Raw genomic sequence first — 21,942 nt, forward strand, 5'->3', positions numbered from 1 at the left:
CTTTGCTAAATATTTAACGATATTAATACGTGTCGGGTTGTGATCCCGTGGTTAGTGTCGGGGACTCTTTAGTCAGAGTTTCTCGGTTCGAACCCACTCTACCACAATTTGATACCTATTTCTAATAATGAGCCGCTTAGGCTCACAGAAATAATATGAAATTGAAATATTTATGTAAATATGTATATTTTTTAAAAATAAAATAAAACAAAAATATTATTTATTATATTAGACACTGGATTGTTCACCCTATGGATGAGATGTAATTTTTTTTAAAGATGTTCAATAATGGGCAGGATGGTAAATGTTACACAAATGTATTAAGTGATCGCTTAAGCCAGACAAATGCCAGGTCGTAAGCCCTGGAAGGTTCAGACTTCCGTATATATGTTTCATATCACAGAAATTAAAAAAAAAGATTGCTAAATAATTGATAAATAAAACAATTTATTCATTGGTTTAAATTTATATTTTATTTTATATTAATTTTGAGGTAATGCATTTATAATAGAGTTCAAGGAACATTTTTCCACAAAATCAAAAATAGTTATATAATCATATATGAAATCTCTATTTTTTAACAAATTTTGTGGATTGAAATCCAAGGATAATAATAGATACAATAATCGCTATCATCATAAGTGTTCCAAAAATCACCAGTAAAATCCCACCCAGAATCATGATTCCTGTACCAAGGATTGTTCCTAGAATTAAAAATATTTTTTTAAAATTATTGGCAGTATTAAATAACTTTTTTTCTTACACACCTACAATCTTTGGAATTTTCTCGTTTCATTAATATGATTTTTAAGCATGTAAGATTGTAAGTTTCTTCTCGGATGTACACAAATTCCGGGACTTCTTTAAGACATATATTTAATTTCACCGTAGCATGATTATACTAGCAGGCAAGTTAATTTCCATAAAGAAAGAATAGTATTATTATACATATCCGTATTTACAAATCCTGTTGATATTTGACGTAGTAACTAAAAATCCATATAAAAAAAAAGATTGGCCGGTTCTCAATCCTTGTATCCTACCCTCATCCAGGTAAAATCTGCTTTTGCTATTGGTTTTTGACAAATGGGTCTAGAACATAAATTTATTAAAGAATAAGTTAATTTTAACTGGATGATCCCTCATATGATCCCTGTATCCCTACAGGAGGTGAGGACCAGCCTAATATTTGTATATATTTTTAAAAAAAAGAGTTTTTATACTAGGTCAAATATTAACTGTTTGTATTTGTGAATTAATGTATCAAATATGCTTACTTAAAGATTTTTAAAATAATTTAGCATTTCTGTAAAATAATTCAACTCAGTGATTTGCTTACCTTCCAATAAAAGAAATCCTATAAATGTTACGGAAGATGTAACAAATGCAAAAATTATTAATACAAAAAGAGGTATCCCAACCAGCAAAAGTAAAGCAGCCACGGGAAGTGCTACTAAAGGGTTTTTCAATAGAAAAGTAAACACCAATGTGATGTTTTTAAAGACGTTTAAATCCTCAAGTGCTTGCACACCGGCATTAAAAATCCTCATGACTGAAAGAAATAAAACAAATGTCATAGAAAAGATAATATTTTATAAATGTTCAAAATATGAAAACAAAAGTTTCCTTTTGTTTGAAGAAAAGTTTGTCATAAATTGTAGTAACATGTGCATAAAAAATATATTTTAGAGAAATAGCAAATGTAATTACATACATATTCTTATTGTTTCAATGTATCTTATTTACCTCTTAAAAGATTTTATTTGACAAAGATTCTGTTCTGTGTGAGACTCAAATTAACATTCATGTATCTTTATCACAAGCTACTGTGTTGAAGTATATGGTAATACCACCATCTTATTTATGAATTTTTTTACCTAAATTGTTATGTCTTGATAAAAGATTTTTAAACACAGACTGTTCTTTTAGGTCCTCCTGTCGGTTCTCATTTACTGATTCGGTAGGATCATCTGTTTGTGAATTCTTTTCCGCAGATGCTCGCGGGGAATCCTAATAAAAAATAAGTCAATATAAAGTACATTTAAAGTGTCACGACACAAAGCATTTCAACTGCGTCTCGTCGGCCACTGGTGGCTGGCATGGCAGTCATTGTGTTAATGATTCGATAAAAAACATTTGGCTACCATGCTTGAGATACTGCGTCAAAAAAAATCTCGTTAATATTTATTTTATATTACTCTGGACAGGAATCCACAGTGCAGGACTGAGATTATCTAACCTTCATACATTTGAGGATCAAGTTAACATTGGGCTGATTTGATGTAGTGCCCTATAAACCATTGTGTGCAGACAAGGATGGGAAGAAGTTAATAGTCATGAAAAATATTTTTTTTAAATACATTAATTTCAGAGGAAAAAATTAACATTTTTTTAAATTTTCATTTCCATTCGTTCCAACAAATAAATGAAACAAAACAAAAAATTGTAATTTTGTTTATTCTAAAAGGGGCTGAGTTTTGACGAAAATATAAATGTATACTTCTGCCTCAAGTTTAATGATATGGGTAAATTAATATTGTAAGTTAAAAAATAAACTTTTTCTTCTAATAATAAATAAATATTTTATTGTTTATTATTGAAATGCTTTATTTTTTGTTCAAACTCGACACTGGTCAAATAATATTGAAAAAAGCTTTATAATTATTTTATTCATATAAAATGCAGTTCTAACCAAGAAAAGTTAGTGAACAAAACTTTAAAACTAATCGAATTTAATTATCAACTTGTGTTTATATTCAAGTCATTTAAGAACATGTATAACTAACACAGTAGGAATATGTTTGTGATATCAAAATATTAAAAAAAAATATATACATTAATATTTAAATGAAAACTTACCGCATTTAGAGTGGTATTCATTTTGTATAAAATATCTGTGTGGCTATAGTGAGGAGAATACTAGGCATTCTGTTCAGTAATAAACTGTTGTTTAAATGAAATAAGCAGTCAATAATAATGTCGTTGGTGTTGTAGGTAGAATAACAGCTGTAAATATTATTGTAGGTTAGGCCAAGTACTTCGGAAATTATGCACAGATATAATTTCTTTGTATTATGTTTATATGTATTTATATTAATAAACATCAAAAAGGGAAATTATATACATTGGCATAAATTGATGACACAGATTTTTCCACAATTTATACCATAAAGAATGCATCGGAAGAGGTATCATGTAAGATGCAGTGGTGCAACCAGTGCAACGGTGACATGAATTTATTCAATCACCTTTAACCTCCACTGCAAATCTGGCCTTGCGGGTTCGATTCAAACCAGTAGAAAAATGAATCCCAGATTGTTGTTCAATTGGTCAGGGTATCGTGGTAAGGTAAAACATTAATAAAAACACATGATTACTTGATATATCCTTTATTGACATAGTTATTTTGGAAGAGATTAAAAATCTTCTCCTGTATTATCTAAAAATAATTTACAAATGCTTTCTTTACAACCATATCTAACTGTTAACATTTTCAATTTTCTACTAATTAAAATAAATTCTCATTTAAAAATAATCAATAGTATTTTTCAGTTCAACAAGATTGATGACATAGGAAAACTAACGTAATTTAAAAATCTACGCAAGCATAATGACAAAAAATGCAATCTTTATTAATAATATAAAGAAAATCTTTGCGATATCAGCCTCAAAGTCTATCAAAAGCTATGAATTTCAAGTGTCCCAAAAGACAGAAATCAGCTGGAAAACTTATCTCAAAGTAAACAAGATACGAACCAGCTAATATTTTTTTTAAAAACAAACAAAACCACTTGGAAACATTAAAGTCCTCTCGGACTAAATGAAAATGGTGTAACTCTTGTGAAAACATGATTAAATAAAGCATTATGTATTAATAAATAAATTTGAAATAAATACAAATATCTGTATTTACAATATTTTTCCTTAAAATCCTATTTTGTTTTCTACTTAACTGATAAAATGATGATTGAAAGATTGAAAATGAAAATTATTTGTGCAGAAAAATATTTACGTAATCGCTTGTCAATTTTATGTCAAAACAATATTTTTGATAAAGAATATTCAATCAAAATTATAAAAAAAAATACAATTTTTTATTTATGTAGTTGTTCTTATTAAATTAACATACGAGAGATCCACATGAGGAGCTGGATTAAGATTTGAGGAATTAAGAATGATATTTTTTCTATTTGCATTTGATTTGTCTTCAGACAAATTAGAATTTATTGGCAACCTTATCCAGTCCAGCATTTACAGTCTTTGGCTCTCAGTGGAGTGGGAAGTTCACAAAATCTGAGGAATCTCCGACTAAATACACAAAAACCAAAATTTTAGACAGCGTACGTGAAACCCAACTTACGTAATACACAACAATTCAATAGCAGCCAATTTTCAATAATTTTTTCTTTAAACATAATGGTATTTTCTTTATCCTTTCATATACCTAATAAAATTGCCAATTTTGGTAAATGTATTTTAAAATATTTATTGAAATTAGAAAAACAAATACAAATTGTGTTCGACATACACATTCTATCGAGTGAAACTTGGAAGACAATACTTTGAAAGAAAAGTAGCATGAATTTGACTGATGTAATTTTCAAATAAATAGATATTGAAATCAACAGTTTCACACTAGACTGGAAACAAGTAACTGAACGGTTTATCAAACATATAATTCACATAAAAATATTATATTTGTCTGAATGCGATAAAATGTTTTAAGTATGTGGTAATCATTTTGTATTTTACCGAAATAAAATTGTAAAATGCGCATTATAAAGCAATTAAAACTAACATAAAACTCAAATACTAAAGTCTACAATTATTAAATCAATTCTAAATGTTTTGTTGTGTCCCTAACCCGCTCGAGATTTCTAACTGAAATCTAGTTTATTTACACTTTATAGAATTATTTATTATCACTCCGGCTCACTTTGTTAATGTAACTAAGTAAATAAATTGCATCCATAATACAAAATCAGACATTTGCCCAACATGTAAAGAGATGCCACGTGTACTATTCAAATTACAATTAATTAGTTAAATATTGCAAATTCCTCACAAGCACCAAACAAAGAATAATAAATGTTCGAATGGGACAATCATGTTTCACAATCCAAAAAAAAAGGTGATTTCTTAAATTATATAAACTAAATGTTTCGGGAATTGCGGAAGGAATAAAATAATACTGAGTTCTTTCTTACGATGCTGAAATTAACGGTTGCAAATTATGGAAATGTCTAATTTTGTATCACAATCTACATAATATTATTGCATTTGATATCTGTAACAAATCTACAATAAGCCTCCTTTACGTCCAAACAACAGGGAGCTGAGGGTGCCCAGCGTGGAGAAGGGTTGGTGCGAGGCCTGCTTCTCCTGCGGCTTGCTCACGGAGCCGAGGTCGGGGCGCGGTCCCGCCACCGTGCCGAGGTCGCGGCGCGGGCGGCGCGCCGAGCGCTCGAGCTGAGCGCGCAGCGCCCCCGCACCCGGCCGCGCCGGCACACCCGCCGCGCGCGCACCCTCCTCCTCGCCACCCTCGCTGCGCTCCGGCACGCCCATCAGGGCGCGCGGCCCGCCCCGCATCGTGTGCTGCAGGCAGGTCAGCTGCGCCATGGGGCTCTGCTGCCCGCGCCGGGAGAACAAGGTGCCAGTGGCCTGCAGGGCTAGCGGGCCGGAGCCCATCCCGTCCAGTCCGATCCTCTCCACCTTCTCCGTGTTGCGGAAGCCGCCGGAGCCGTGCGACGCCTGGCTCGCGTGCGGAGAGAAGGTTCTGCGGAGGATCTCGGCGCCGCTGCTGATGAGGGAGCTGAGAGGCGGCAGTGGCGTGGCGGAGGGCGAGCGCCCCGCGGAGGGGGAGGTGGGCGGCGAGCAGGATGGGGAGCCGAGCAGAGGACTGTTGCACGGCGTGGCGGTGGGGGACCAGACGCCCGTGGGAGTGGGCGCGCAGGAAGGGGTCATGGCCTTGATGCCCCTCTCGTTGAGAATGTTGGCGAGCCCCATGTTGGTAGAGAAGGTGCGCGTGGAGTTGCGTCGGGAGAGGGTGGGAGAGTGCGGGCGGGTGCTGCAGGCGCTGGGGGCCTCGGAGCCGCGGGCACTGCCCCACAGGCTGCCTGCCTCGCTGCCCATTTCGCTGCCCATTACACTGCCCATCCTGCTACCCATCCTGCTTCCGGCCATACTTCCCGCCATGCTACCGTCATCCGGATGCATCACCATACTGCAAAGAATAAATAGTATATCAATTAGTATAAAATAGTTTTAAATATATTTATTTAAGGAAAAACCTCGCTGGAACAACCTGAGGCAGGAACACACAGTATAATTATTTTCTTTTTCAGTACAAAGCCACCAGAAACATACAAAACACTTAATTGAACATAAGACGTAAAATAATTCATATTATGAAGAATAAGGATTTCAATAAAACTTATTATGTTATTTTATTTGAACACATATTGTCTTCTTTAAATGTAAAATAATTTTTAAAATAATTTATTTTCTATCTTGTGATATTTACAAATTCACCGATTCAATACCATTTTCATGTAAGCCTAAGCGGCTTGTGTTTGAAAACAGTAATAAAGTAGTGGCAGTGGGATCAGATAATGGTCAGTATTACTGGGAGACCGACCTGTTGGTGTAGGTGTAAGTGTAGGTGGAGTTGTCGAAACGTTTCCGGGGATAGTCGTCATCTTCCTCAACATCGTCGAGGCTGTACATCACGGGAGCTCCTCCCAGCTCCCCGGCACCGCGCCCGCCGCGGATCTGCACTCCCGGCCGCTCTTCCAGTAAACCTGCGCCCAAATACGCCGTTAATCACATAGCCAAGTTATATCAACATCATTGTTTGATCCCTACACTACACGAAAACCATGTCAATTCAAGAAACTGTGTTTACAATTTTGTCATAATTCAATAAATTTGAGTTGATTATAAACATGCAATGTAAAGATTGCCCAAAGAACCTAGAAATGATTTAAGAAGGTACAAAAATTATAAAATGAAAATGGCACATGAGATAATAAGATTTTTTTCTTCAATAGGTCTTCTACTTCAAAAAATATATACAAGAGTATACGTAAGATATGTTTGTATGTAATTTCTTAACCAATATGTGTGGTAGCTCTCTGGAAACCTAATCCATTTATCCATTAGAACATGAACATATCGCTCATTCCTTTCAACACTGTCATATCAAAAATCGGCAATTTTCAGTTGTGCATGTTTTCAGAATGCCCAGAAAATATAATATATCCCAGCAAAAGCGGCATATTTTTAACTTAATATTTACCCACTACAGGGCAGAAAGTGTTGTTTTTGCATTTGTAATACATATAAACATTTTACAATTATCATAAAATTAACTCTTGATCATTTACCCATTCCTTTATTTTGCCTTTGTTCCATATTTTATTTTGACCTCTAACATCCATCGGCAACCAATTAAAAATATTCGGAACGATATATTGCAGTGTTCGACTCCCATATTTATTGTTAATTCTTGGATATAACTGTTTTTCTTTTTCTTAAAACACCATTATTTATATTGAAAAAATAAGTTTTTCTTCTAAATAAATATACGGTTTTGAAAGGAAAAGGTAAGAAAATTTAAAGGTAAGAAAATTTAAAGGTAAGAAGTTAAAAGAAAATTATAAAAATATATTTTAAAAAACAAAAACTAAATCCAATTTATATTTGAAAAACAATGCGGTATGATACGGCGTATGGCTCTTAGCATAGCCGGAAGCTTAATGAATTCTATTATTGCGAGTAAGGCCTTAAGTACACATTGGGTTTATTGATATAATTTGTCCATTGTACCACTTCTCCATCTGCTATCTCATCTAGATACGTCCCATCCCCCAATTCCATTTTTTGCGAGCAATCTTCATATATCTGTTTACCACCCTTTTATGGGTGCTGAGAGGGTGGTGTACCTGACATGGTGGGGGTGGCGAGCTGCGCCCAGTGGTGCAGGGTGTGGGAGCCCTCCATGGGCTTGACGATCTGCAAGCGCTCGGGCAGGCGCCACGCCCCGCTGCGCGTGCTGCCGCTCACCACGCCCGTGGACATGATGCTGTCGGGCGTGCGCAGGCCCAGCGGCAGGCTGATGGGTGAACTGCGACCGCCTGTCGACATAATTCAATGTCATTATACAGTGCTTATAATGCATTTTATAGTAAAAACATATTATAGTAAAGGCTCCTTAATCCCAACAATCGTGATTAAAACTAACCATTTAACGAAACATCCATGCTTGCTTTAAGCCTGATTGATAAAGTAAGAAATGAAGATACCAAAAAAGAGGATATCATGGATCACATGGCAAAACTCGCCATGTGATCCATGCCTCAGGTGGCAATGGGCGGGACATATTGCAAGACAGGACCCCACAAGATGGACCCCAAAATTTTTAAGATCGAGAAAATAAAAGAGGCGTCGGAAGACTCCAAAAGAGATGGTCCGACGACATAGCCGCTGTGGGGGGTAGAAACTGGCCGCACACAACAACCGACTGAAGGAAATGGAAACATACAGAAGAGGCCTATATCAAACAGTGGAGGATAGAGGGCTCATGAAAAAGAAGATTATAAATAGTTATATAGGAGTAAGTATTTAGAAAATGGCCTTGTTGACCTAAAAATCCTAAAAGAAAGCAGAACAAATCGCATCCCACAAGAGACTTGGGTTTTTGACATAACAAATAATGTTTTTTTTAAGTAAGGGCAAGAGGTTGATGCCCAAAAAAATGCATAAACTAAATACGCTGAATGAAAAATACCTAGCTATAAATAGAAATAAAAAATGCCCAGGATATGTGGTGGGTTCATGCTATACACACAGATCAAGGAAGCACAATGCTTAGTTATATGAGCATTATAATGAAAGTGTGTGTATTTTTTATCGATTGATGAAAGGTAGTGGTTCAAAATCGTTTTCATTTTTAGATAGTTTGATACCCCATAACCAAATTAGATTAATGGTTTTAAAAACAGAACATACCATCGTAATCGTAAGCGTTATAATGCTGTCCAGCTGCCAGTTTGGCCCGGCGCGCCATGATCTCCTGGGGGGAGAGCTTCCGCAGCGCCGCCTCCAGGTCGGCTGCGCCTGGCACACCTGGTACGCCGGCGGCTGGCGCGCCCGGGTACAGCTCCTCGGGCTCGCCGAAACTGCTGACAGAGGCATTGTCCATGGCCGAGTCGGAGCTGCAGCTGGCAGCGCGCGGGGCGGCCCAGGGCTCGGCGCGCATGCCGGCCCAGCAGCTGGGCACGGGCCCCTGCCCGCTGCCCGTGGTGCCGCACGTGGCGCCGCGCCCCGCACGCTCCAGCCCCGCTGCCGTCGAGCGGGATGCACACTTCACCGTCTCGAACACTTTCCTGAATGGTGCCCTTCAACAAAACACATACCTATCAACCGCAATTCTTTAGAACACATTCAAACATTTCTAATTTATCACGTTTCGGGAGGGTGTTTTTTACGCCTGCAGACAGCTGGCGTTGGGATTAGATAATTATGTACATATAGTACAGACCCTATATAAAAACATTCAATATGTAATTTCTTTTTTTCTGACATAGAAATGAGGCCAGCGCAGAAGGTAAAAATACCCTTCCTGTCCTTAATCATCAATCAACCTAATGGGTAGAAATACCTTTCCCGTCCGAAGTGTGTTAAAAATTGCACATAAGACTACAAACAAGTTACTATTACAAGATACCATAGTAAAAGTACATATAATACTTGAAAGTGAACATCTCAGGATTCGGAACAGTCTGAGAGTATGTACGAGATACGTGAATATGGCAGTGGCGAAGAAGTGAAGTAGTGTAATATTCAAAATAAAAAATACTCGTGTAAATAATAGGGAATATTAAAAAGTGGCTTACATTCTTTCCCCGATGCCCGAGTCCATGCTGAGGTCGGAGTAGAGCGAGGACTCGAGTTCGGACTGTAGGGAATCGTGCTGCAGGCCGGCGGCGAGCGCCACGTGCGGCATGAGCGAGGCGGGTGCGGGGCGCGCGCGGCCCAGCGGGGCCAGTGGGGTGGGGCGCCCCCGGGCTGCGCGAGCCTGCTCCTGCGCTTCGCGTAGCAGCGCCAGCACCTCCGCATATCGCTCCTTGAACTCCGCCAACTCGGCTGCCAGACTGTTCTGGTTGTCGCGCGTTATCTCCAGGAGGGCCAGTGCCTTCTCATGCTCTACAGTCACCTGATACAATTATTTCATCATTAAAAACTTTATATTGGCGTATTCACATTGAGAACAAGCTTGCTAAGTATCCCACTTTGAAACTACTATATAATAAAATAACAACTATATAGTTTTTTCCACGTGAATTTTTATACAATTTCAATACATTTTTATGTGGAAAAAACTATATAAAAACTAACTAACTAACCATCACGCCGCTTCTCCGCAAGGGTAGGCAGAGAGAATAGAACGCCACACCACTCTGTCTTTGCAAACATTCTTCGCTTCTTCCACGTTCATGCATCTCCTCATACATACCCGCCGATTGTTACAACTCCTAACCTGACCACTTTCAAGTATTTAGCACACTTGATCGTGCCATGTTTTTCTCGGTTTTCCTCTGCTTTTTTTTCTACTTACATTTGCGTTTTTGTTTTTTTTTTTAAACTACATAGTATATGTAATTTTTTTTTATATAAAATTCAATCCCACCAAGAAATGTCAGTACAAAACTAAATATAATGAAACTAATATACTGGATTTTCCTTGGTTTAAAGTGGAATCGGACATGATAAAGCTTTCGGTGATAAGCTCATTACCCTGTAAAATGGTGTTCAGATTTATTTGATACATCTTTTTACTAAGCTCACTCTCAGTTTTCAAAATACCTTCCGGTAGTCTAAGTGAGAGTCAAATTTTTTGCGACTAGAATTTCACTTTTAAGGAAAGAGTAGGGAATCAAAAGTGATAATATTCATTTTAAGAATCAAATGTTTGTAAACAAGTAGGTATACGAAGTACGCGTGTAGATTATTTCTTAAGAACAATGTGGTTTAGATCAATTTAGATAAAACATATCATACAATCAGAAACCTGCATATTACTCATACAACATGAAACCACATCATGATACGTGTTACTGGTTCATACCTGGTGTAGTTTTTGTTCTGTGGCTTGCAGCTTCGCAGTTGTTGAGTCGAGCAGGTCCTTTTGCATTTGGAATTCTTCTTTGGTTCTAGCAAGTTCATCTCCCATTCCATAAACCTCCATACTGGCACTTGCTGAAAATAAAAATAAATATTATAAAAGACATTCACATCACGCAATACAGACAATACACAAAATTGGATCAATCGACCGGAAGAGATTGCTTGAGATTGGAATAGATCAGTCAACGAGACCAATCATTATAAAATTACTTACTGAGTTCAATACAAAGCATCAAATTAGTTCATTGGGCAAAGGTTAAGTTTTGAAACAGTTATGGCAGGTACAAGATTCAAAATAAAGATACAGTGGAACCTCCCATAACGAACATAATTTGTCTCAGAATCTTACGCGTTAAGCGAACATGTTTTGTTTTGACTGGCACGGAAGTCCCGGCTCACAAGTAAATGTTGTGAAAAAGGGACTCGCGTTTTTTTTAAACTCGTTATGCGAAATGTCACCCGTTAAGCAAAATTTCTAGATTTTTTTCTTCTTGTTATGCGAATTACTCGTTATGAGAGGTTCCACTGTATAAGAATAAAAAATACAGTAAAAGCTCGTTATAAACATTACTTTAAAAATAATCATTAGATAAAAACAGAATTACAGAATATTGTTCGAATGATAACAAAATTTAATTTAACAGTTTAACAAGCTTTCACTGTATATAATACAAGGTAAAAGTCGGCATTTAATTTGATAGTGTATAATGGATTAACACCAAAATAATGAATACAGTTTTAACATAATAATTATTAGATTGTCAAGAAAGCTCTATTTTATTTTCATGCAGGAAGCAAAGAGTATCAATGAGGTAGATATGATACCATAGGTAAATAAATACAAATAAGAAACAGCTCCTGCCCCCTCTTCAACGTTCAACATCCCAAGTACCCAACTCTAAAATTTAGAATAAGCCTCACATACGGTGTTTGAAAATGATGCGGAATGCATCGAAACACGTGTCAACATAGATTTTAAAAACTAGTGATATTAACTAAGTAATACTTAAATAAAAAATGAAAAAAAAAAACGGTTTATAGTTTTAAAAAATGAAAATAAGAACCCAAAAGAGAATTCCGTCATACAGTTTTGTGATATGTATAATGGTAAAGATTAAAACGTCAGATGACTTTTTGATAAAGCAAGAATTTGTCGGTTATAAGTACAAAATTAAGTATAGTGTTTAAAAAAAAAAGTGTTATAACTACCTGCCATAGATGTTTTATGCAATTTATGTTAAATTAATTAATTATAAAAGATACTCAACCTGCAGTATAACTAAATAGAATAGAACATTTTTGACAACCCATTTACACTGAAAAATAGTTTACGATTGCTCTTCTTTGGTGTTGATGAAATTTGGAGCACTGGATATGTGATGATATTTGAATACGTCAAAGCAAGTATGGTCTGACAGGGTGCGGTTTTATATGAAAACACACTGCAAGGCCACCTTGCTCCGCCATATCAACATTGCTGTAGAAGTATTCTCCATCTTGTTAACCACTGTGATGTGAATAAGTACAAATAAATAAACGGATAATAGCTATTATCAATATTGGTTCAGAGATAACATTCAATCTGATATATATATTTACAAGAAACAATAATGCATTTTTATTTCAATTTCCAGCATGCATAAATAATTCAACTAGTATTTTATTCATATTTATAAGACATGTGATAAATTCTCATTGTAATGCTGTTTAATTCAAATGTGAACAAGGACACAGAGAAATAAATTTTTAATGATATCAGAAAATAAAATATGATAAATAACAATTTATCATATTTTACAAATACTTAATGCACATAAATAATAAATATTTTAGTAATATAAATATATATATATATATATATATATATATATATATATATATATATATATATATATATATATATATATATTTACATAAGAAATATTTAAGTATTTATAAAAGTAACGTGTGATAAAGGGTAATGGAAAATTTACAATAAAATTTATTTTTTGGCAAATTAACCTTGCCGGGAGTTGGATGTAAATGAACGTAGGTGTGAATTTTCCTCAAGGTATTATCGACATAAATGAGTGTCAAAATCCGTCGGTCAGTTGGTATGATGTAACCTGTATAGCAATGACATCTGTGGATAATTGTATGTAATTTTGTCATAAAATAAAACCAAGAGATGGTGAGTTTTAGGTTTTTTACATAATTTCTATCTTCATAATAGGTACAGTATCTACTCAATGAATTAGGGCCACGCAGAATTTCGCGCAATTTCTCAATTCAAACAGGAATAACTCAGAGAAAACATTGAATAAAACAACATTGAATTTTATTTACACATGAACACTTTATTACGCTTAAATTATGCATATATTTTCATATAAATATAGTTAGTATTTAGTATTTCCACCTTTGGCAGAAATAACTGCCTCAATTCTTTTTGGCATACTTAAAATGCACTGTTTTATCATGTTTTTTATTTCTTCGTCTTCTGACCAAATTTTTTGAATATTTTTTTCTAGACAGTCTACCGTCGGATTTGGAAATGAGTATACCTTATTTTTCAACATGCTCCATACGTTTTCTATAGGATTAAGGTCCGGAGAATTTCCAGGCCAGGGGAGCAAAGGCAGATTTTTGTTAGACAAAAATTTTATTATTGATTTAGCCCGGTGGCAAGGTGCCCCATCCTGCATGAAGGTGTATGGACCTTCTGTTGGGTCGAGTGTATGGTAGAAGGGCAATAAAATTCGTTCGAGGACCTGCTTATAGGAATTTTGGTTCATTGTTCCTTCCACGAAAAACAACGGCCCAGGTAAATTGTTAATAATACATGACCATATCATTGTTGCAGTGGGGTGTTTGATAACTTTTACCACACAGGCCTCATTGTAACGTTCCATTGGTGTTCTCCTGACGAATCGACGGCTCTCTGTCACGGCTTCTAACCGGCACTCATCACTAAAGATGACCTGAAAAATAATGAAAATTTAAGTTTAATTCAAATATATAAGTTTATTTACTAAAATGATATGTTGAAAATTCAATTTAAATAAATACCTTTTTCCAATCATCTACCGAGTAATTTCGATGTAGCCTGGCCCATTTTAATCGATCCGCTTTCATTCGTGGTGTCAATTTTGGTACTTTTACAGGGCGCCTGCATTTCAGATTTACTTCGTAAAGACGTCGCCTCAGTGTTGATACCGATATATATATACCCTCTTCTTCCAATTTTATTTTTAATGTTTTTGCTGATGCACTACGGTTTTCTAAGGCACTTTGAACGATTTTTCGATCAGTCCTCGGTGTTGTTTTTCTAATCCTACGACAGTTCTTTCGCCGATTGCTGGAGGCGGGTGACTGATTTTTTATTGATTTTGAAATTCTGTCCACTGTTTGACGAGAAACGTTTTCTTTTTTTGAAATTTCTCTATTAGATAGTATTTCTAATTTCAGTAGCACTATAACACTAGACTTTTTTTCCTCAGAAATGTCTTTACTTTTTCCCATTTTGTCCTTTTCAAAAAAAACACTTGTGTTTACAAAAAAAAATTATACTTTATGAAATAAAATTAAAAATTAAGTTCTTTCACAAGACACGATAAGTATATAACCTCTCTGAACAAAACAACAACCAGAACTCAAGAAACTTCACTAATAAATGAGATAGGACTATTTTTTTTAACTTTCAACTATCTGTCTACCTGTGCTAATTAGGGACCTTTCTCAGAAAAAGGGTTTGAAATTTTGTAAAGGCTTAAATAATCCAGGTAAATTTTACATATTATTGAAGGTAATATACATGATAATAGATGTCAATAGAAAACTTAAAGTATTTATGTAAAATAAATATAATAATCCAAAAGATTTCAGAGTATTCAAAAAAATAATGGGTGGCCCTAATTCATTGAGTAGATACTGTACATAGATTTTTTTTCTCTCCAGAGAATGACAGACATCAATTACTTTAAGTCCTCTACTTACATGATCTTGATTTACGTGAATTCGTACTTACACGATTTAAAAAATATACCATATATATTTACGTAAACTATTGTTTTGATGGGATAGTGAGAGAAAGAGAAACGGCACTGGTACATGCCTTACTCCCACCCTCCACCTTAACTGTCTACAGGATGCGATCAAGGACTAAGTGATAATTTAGATTTTTTCCTTGTTAGTTAAATATATGTTGCACTCGGGATACTTTCTACATTTTAATTTTTTTTAAATAATTTTTTTTAAATAATTTTAGTATAAATAATTGTGCATGTATCTGATTGAATAATAACTTCTGAAAAGAATAATGTTTCATGAAATAAATGCAGGAACATGTATTCTGTTTTCACATATGTACTATATCCATTGAAACTAGCGCATATTTTGCATACCATATTTAAAAAAAAAAAAAATTTAATTTTCGACTTACACAAAAACCTTCGGAACGAATTAATCACATAAGTAGAGGACTTACTATATTGTACTCCCCGAAAGGTAAAGAAAGAAAGAAATCCATTCAAGAATTCAATTGAAATAGTTACACATTCTAGTTTATCCTTTTTACTCATTACTTACTTACTACGATAATATAAGATTGAGTAAATTACTTGTTACGTAAGGTTGGGTGAGGTGGTATTTTGCATTAGGTAAGGTTGGGTGAGGTGGTATTTTGCATTAGGTAAGGTTGGGTGAGGTGGTATTTTGCATTAGGCAAGGTTGGGTGAGGTGGTATTTTGCATTAGGTTAGCTACTGACCGAGCTGAGCGGAGACGTCCCGCACGAGGCGAGCCTCCCGCTCCTCCACGGCGTCCGTATCGCTGAGCAGGCGCTCGGCCTGCATGCGCAGGGACCTGTTCTCGTCCTCCAGCCCCCCGACCCTCCTGCGCAGCACTTCCAGGGACACGGCGCCCCGCACCAACCCATTATCCTCCCCCGAGTCGTCCACCTCGTTTGTCAATACCTGCCAATAAACAATTTAAAAAAAATTAAATACTTGTACAGGTGAATAGCAAAACTGTAGGTGAAAACAACTGTATTTTTCGAAACTAGTCATTTGTAATGGAATAAAACTCATTGAGTGGTTAATTTTGTTCAAATAATCAACAAGTCTTTTACAACATTTTGAGTGTGTCCAAATACTTGTTCACAAAATCTGGATTATCTCCAATTACAGGAGTTATTTTCATATTATTTTTTGACATCTCATCAAAGATGAAGAAGAATATGGAGTAATAAAAGAGTTTCTGCTCAATAAAAATCTTCTTTTCATCTCACTAATAGATGTCTCTAGTGAAGTTCTAGTGATCCAAGAATGTTTCAAAATTTGTTCATATATATATAGAACTTCCGAGAATTTGAGTAGTGTGGTTGTCAATAATGGGTAGAATTGGTGAATGTTACACGTGTGTAAAGTGATCACTTAAACCAGCCTATGACGGTCGTCAGCCCCATAAATGCCCAGACTTCCATATTCTTCTTCATCTTTGATGAAATATCAAAAAATAATAATCAACAAGTCATTCCGAAAAATTTAATGCCAAATCAATAAATAATATAACTCGTAAACTGGTGTACTTGACAGTTAGCAAATGCAATTATTCATACTCAATGATGAAATGTTTCGCCACTACTAAAAAGCGGTGCTGTTGGGCAAAACATGGAGTGGACACAGGTTTATTTTTTATTGCGAGGTCATATTTCGTCATGGCGATGTTCACTATAGGCATGATGAAATAAGAATATAGTATTCTTGAATACAGGGAACCGTTTTATTGTGATAGGGGAGCAAGATTGTACAAAAATAAATTTGAAAAAATGTTTTATTTCCAATTATAAATTGAATAATTACTGACATTGACTGGTCTATGATAATAGTATCCATGTTTGTTTTTATCCCAAATGAGACTATGTTCAAAAATTAAAATCATTAGCAGATTAGAATAAAAATATTGTGAGATATGCTTGCTCTTATAAAATGACAAAAGAATTACAAGATAAATAGTCAATACTATGATTAGATAAAAATAAAGCTGATTGCAAAAGGGTCAACGAGGATTATGGAAATGCAAATAAAACAAATGAGGCATTGAAGGTGGACTTAAATTTATCAATACATTTTAGGATTAAATCATATCATATACACTTACATGTGCGGAAGCCAATGATAAATTGTAAACAAGTTGACAGTTTAAAAATAAATAGTATTTTTTTTATTTGAAAATATGAACTGATAGAAGAACAAAGGATAAAACTTCATAAAATGAGTTATTAATATTATCACACCGCTAAAGCTTTGAACTGCCTGATAAAAAAAACAACAACATAAATGTCTCCTAATCTTCAAAACAGAAGTGGCCCCAGTTATTAAAAATAAATAAACCGATGTGCCAAAAAACAACACAAGTTACACCTAATTACCTGAATCAGTTCAGTTTTCTTTATGACGTCATGAGACAGCTGTGTGATTTCGTCTTTGGCTGCCTTCAATTCCGCCTCTAGAGACTGTACGCTGGCTTCAAGCTTGTTGTTGTGGGTGAGTAGCTCCTTCCCGATGCGAGCTGTCAACTCTAGGTCTTTTTCTTTCTGTTGGCGGAATGAACACGGTAAAAAAAGTGTATAAATATACTGTCTGGTCATTCACCGTCCAATATGACATTTCTAAATGTGGATTTTGTTCAGAATTCTTATATCAACTCAATTCTTGAAAACATATTTAATTTAATTTGTATTTTTAGTGCTGTCAAAGCTTGACTAAGAGGCACAAAAGCAGGTGGTAATATCATTGACACGCTACAAATTGTACAACTACATTGAAACAATGTTATATTTTTTCTGTCATGAAGTAAGTTGAATGGAGTATGGTGATGTGAGTTTTTAAAAAAAATCAATTACATCACAAGAAAAATTATTTAACTACACCAGGATATCTGCCTAACATCCAACATAAAAATGGAAGGATTTAATCATTGTTTTATTTTCAGACCAATTTGTAAAAACACTTATTTAAAAGATCTTTCATTTAGATCCAAATAAGAAAAGGGAAATTGATATTAGAAGCATAATAAATAAATATCAAAGACAGATTTTAATTGTATTTTATATGATAATTATTATGATTTAAAGGGGCTTTTTTACAAGCATTCATTTGAAAATTATACTGAAATACTCGTCCCAAAAATAAACAATATATGTGCACTAAAAATTATAATTTTTATTATGGAGTCAACAAAATGAATACAACCTCTGTCAACAAAACAATAATGAATGGAAGGCTCACTTTTATTTGGAGAGATGGTTAAATTATTATTCTCAGCCAGTATCGCAAATTATACTGTAGTAGTATATGTTGTGAAAACGATATGAAGATAAAAAAGATAGAAGAAGAGATAACGCCTTTGTCTTACTGATTGTCCCTTATTTATTATGACATACATGGATGTAATGTTTCAGAAGTATTCCATCAACATACTTAATTTAAATTTAATTACACATTCTTTTAGTTAAAATCATTAGGTTTTGTAATTAAGTTTTAATTAAATTCCTAGACCATTTACAAGACAATGCACCATGTCATAAAGAACGGCAAAAGGTGGTGAGAACTTATTTTACATTATAAAGGGCCCCATGAATGATGCAGCACCTTGGTTCCAAAAGGAAAAAAGAATAATAATCATAAGTGCCTACCATTTCTTTTAAAAAAAAATTCCTGGACACATCCTTATTTATTTATTTAAAAAAAAAACCTGTATTTTTTTAATACCTGTTTCTATTTTTGAGAAAAAAGATACCTCGTAATATTTAATGATTAAAAATATAATTTTAGTTGAAGAATGTGTTGCATAACAATTTTGAAAAATTACTCAAACATTACGTAAGTCGCACTTTTACTGTTCCCAGATATTTTATATTAATTTTTCGGCTGCGAATAATATACATAGTATCAAAATGTATAACTTGTTTGATATAACCTCAAAAATATAACCATACATAATGTGATGAAACATGATTTTAAGGGTACAAAAAACTTACTTTTTAATAATTTATCGAATTTATAGATGTGCATTAAAATAAAATATTTGTATACCAAAAAAATAATTATGATAGATACATCTAACCTAAAACGAAACAAAAAATATAATATCAATTTACCTCTTCTAGAAGCCTTGTGACTGCTTCTATGTCATTGTAGGTCTTGGTCATTTGGCTCACCCTGTTGCTGCATAGAACTGTAACAAGAAAAATGATAACGTTAGTTTTGAGAAATCAACAGATTTTTTCTCGGAGCCGATACGAAAATAAATCGAAAAATACCTTCGGCATTTTCGATGCATTCGTTCAAGCGGGCTTCGATCTGGGAACAGCTCTGACTCGCGGCGAGTCTATCCGTCAAGCTGCCCCTTCTAACTCCCGATTGATCGCCGGGCGCTTTTCGCCTGCGTTTTTTCGAAAACAACGAAATAGTCCGCGGCCACATGGTCGGGTCGATTGGAAATGTTTCAAAAGCTCTCGCGCGCGGGCATAACGAACGGTTAACGAACGCCCAGGAAGAATATGTTCTCGGGCAGCGCTATGTATGACAAGTATTTATCGCGAATTTCACAATCGGGCGCCGTGCGAGGCTGGGGGCGGCGGTCTTCCATGGCGGTAGGGTGAGGACATGGGAGCCGCCGGGAGACTGGCGGGTGCGAGAGTCTGCGGCCGTCTGGACGGTCGGCTGCAGCCTGCACGGGTCGCGGCGGGGTCGGTGCGCGGAAGGGAGCGGGGCGCGGGACGGGCGTCGCGGCGCTCCTATCGATCCGCACGAGTCCTTAGTTCCCAGACGTCGGACGGCGGGTGGGAGGGGAGGGGAGGGGAGGGCTGCCGGGCGCACCCTGAGATGCACTGCGCCACCAAGTGCATTGATCTCTCCCACACAGGCGCGCGCTAACCCCCGATACACACTACATTGCTCACATGCATTTCAAATACACAATGCAGATGTGTTACGCAGAATTAGCAGAGTGCAGACAAAAAAATAAAACCTAGAAACAAATATTATATATATATATATATATATATATATATATATATATATATATATATATGTATATGTATATGTATATGTATATGTATATGTATATGTATATGTATATGTATATGTATATGTATATATATATATATATATATATATATATATATATATATATATATATATATATATATATATATATATATATATATATATATATATATATATATATATATATATATATACATATACATATACATATATATATATATATATATATATATATATATATATACATATATACTCGTACATATATATATATATATATATATACATATATATATATATATATACTCGTTGACAATTATTTTACATCAGCTGTTTCTAGAACAAAATCAGAGCAGATACTTCCAAAAAATACAAAATCTCGACTTCGAACATCCGAGATGAAGACTCCGATCCATAACCGGAAACACATTGCGAGACCGAGTAAGAAATACCGACATCCGGAGCATGTGTAAGACGGAGGATATCGTGAGGTGGGGACGACAACGAAGGCGATACTGGATGAACATATAAACAGAATGTCAGAAGATAGACTTCCACGTATCGCCTTCAAGGTAACCCTGAAGGACGCAGACATGCGGAGGCACAAACAGATCCCTAGGATCTACAAAAAGAAGAAGAAGCTGTTTCCGTCTGACTTCACCTGCCCCCTTTAGCAATTAGCGAATTCGTCCCTTAAATCAGCCGAGGTCAAGTGAAAACAACACAGTTCCACAAAATTACCGCTAACTGCTAGTATCAGCAAGTTCGGAGAGCCTATAATACCACGTCCAATGTCCTCTCAATTTCAGAACATGGAAAATATTAGGCGAAAGGTATTCATGCTGACTTACGTCATGAAAACATTTCAGGAAAACCGATATTATTAGTACGAGAAGAGCAAACGAAGAGCACTTAGGAAAGTAAATATCGCGAGGACCGCAAATTTGGTTTTAACATTATCACATTTTGTAATAAAAACGATATTCTAAATATGATAAGCTTGAACAGCCTAAAAATAAAGAAAAAAATTAACATATACTAATAAGAAATATAAATTAACTAACTAACATATCATCACGCCGCTCCCCGCAGGGGTAGGCGAGAGAATAGAAAGCCACACCACTCAGTCTTTGCAAAGGATCTTCGACTCTTTCACATTCATGTATCTCCTCATACATACATTTGCCGCATATTCGTTTGAGAGATCGCATTTCGACTGCATTCAGTCTACTTTTATCCTTCTTTTGCCAACTCCATACTTCAATTTATATATTGTAACCAGGACTCCGTTGTGTATTGCCAGTTTAGCTTTCGCTGAAAGACTTTTATTTGCTATCACTGATTTCAGTGCACCATTCACTCTGTTTCGAGCATTCACTGTCCTTTCTATATCTTTATCAATATTTCCATCCCTAGAAAACATACATTCCAAATATACAAAATCTCACTTATCAATTCCAAAATTTTCCCATTCATTACTATTTTACACCCAGATTCATCTCTTTCAAAAACCATGACTTTGGAATTGTCAATATTCATCAGCAAATCAAGTAAGAAATATCGTAGATGAATTTATAAAAAAAAATAAAGGTAAAAGTGGCATCAACCCGTTTTGTCATTTGGCATAATAGATTAGGGCGCAGTAGCAGAAATAAACATAGAATCAGATTACACTGGCCAACAATGATTTTGTCACTGAAATTTTGATG

General features: G+C 35.2%; 1 protein-coding gene and 1 long non-coding RNA gene across 11 annotated transcripts in view; both read right to left on the reverse strand.

Annotated features, from left to right (window-relative positions):
• Positions 1 to 457: 457 nt before the first annotated feature.
• On the reverse strand, positions 458 to 2,985 carry LOC148306742 (uncharacterized). Its single transcript, XR_015837958.1, has 4 exons — positions 2,860 to 2,985; positions 1,878 to 2,010; positions 1,340 to 1,552; positions 458 to 704 (listed from the first exon to the last, which is right to left on the reverse strand). It is a non-coding gene; the product is annotated as an uncharacterized LOC148306742 (long non-coding RNA).
• Positions 2,986 to 4,165: 1,180 nt separating this feature from the next.
• milt (trafficking kinesin-binding protein milt) overlaps positions 4,166 to 21,942 on the reverse strand; it is an 87,202-nt gene continuing 69,425 nt past the window's right edge. For 9 of the 10 annotated variants that reach the window (XM_088264435.1, XM_088264430.1, XM_088264436.1 and 6 more), the window contains 9 exons: positions 19,327 to 19,403; positions 17,596 to 17,760; positions 15,934 to 16,138; positions 11,129 to 11,259; positions 9,897 to 10,216; positions 9,010 to 9,398; positions 7,944 to 8,135; positions 6,638 to 6,800; positions 4,166 to 6,223 (listed from right to left, as the gene is read on the reverse strand). In XM_088264435.1, coding sequence (XP_088120561.1) covers positions 5,299 to 6,223; positions 6,638 to 6,800; positions 7,944 to 8,135; positions 9,010 to 9,398; positions 9,897 to 10,216; positions 11,129 to 11,259; positions 15,934 to 16,138; positions 17,596 to 17,760; positions 19,327 to 19,403 — 2,567 coding nt within the window. In that variant the 3' untranslated portion in view covers positions 4,166 to 5,298. Of the gene's footprint in view, positions 6,224 to 6,637; positions 6,801 to 7,943; positions 8,136 to 9,009; positions 9,399 to 9,896; positions 10,217 to 11,128; positions 11,260 to 15,933; positions 16,139 to 17,595; positions 17,761 to 19,326; positions 19,404 to 19,488; positions 19,898 to 21,942 lie in introns of those variants that run through there. The other variant, XM_088264437.1, reaches the window with a different exon arrangement.

The sequence above is a fragment of the Brachycentrus maculatus genome, unplaced genomic scaffold (genome assembly GCF_059751285.1).
Source record: "Brachycentrus maculatus isolate JH-2025_06_01 unplaced genomic scaffold, ASM5975128v1 h1tg000227l, whole genome shotgun sequence".
Taxonomy (NCBI): domain Eukaryota; kingdom Metazoa; phylum Arthropoda; class Insecta; order Trichoptera; family Brachycentridae; genus Brachycentrus; species Brachycentrus maculatus.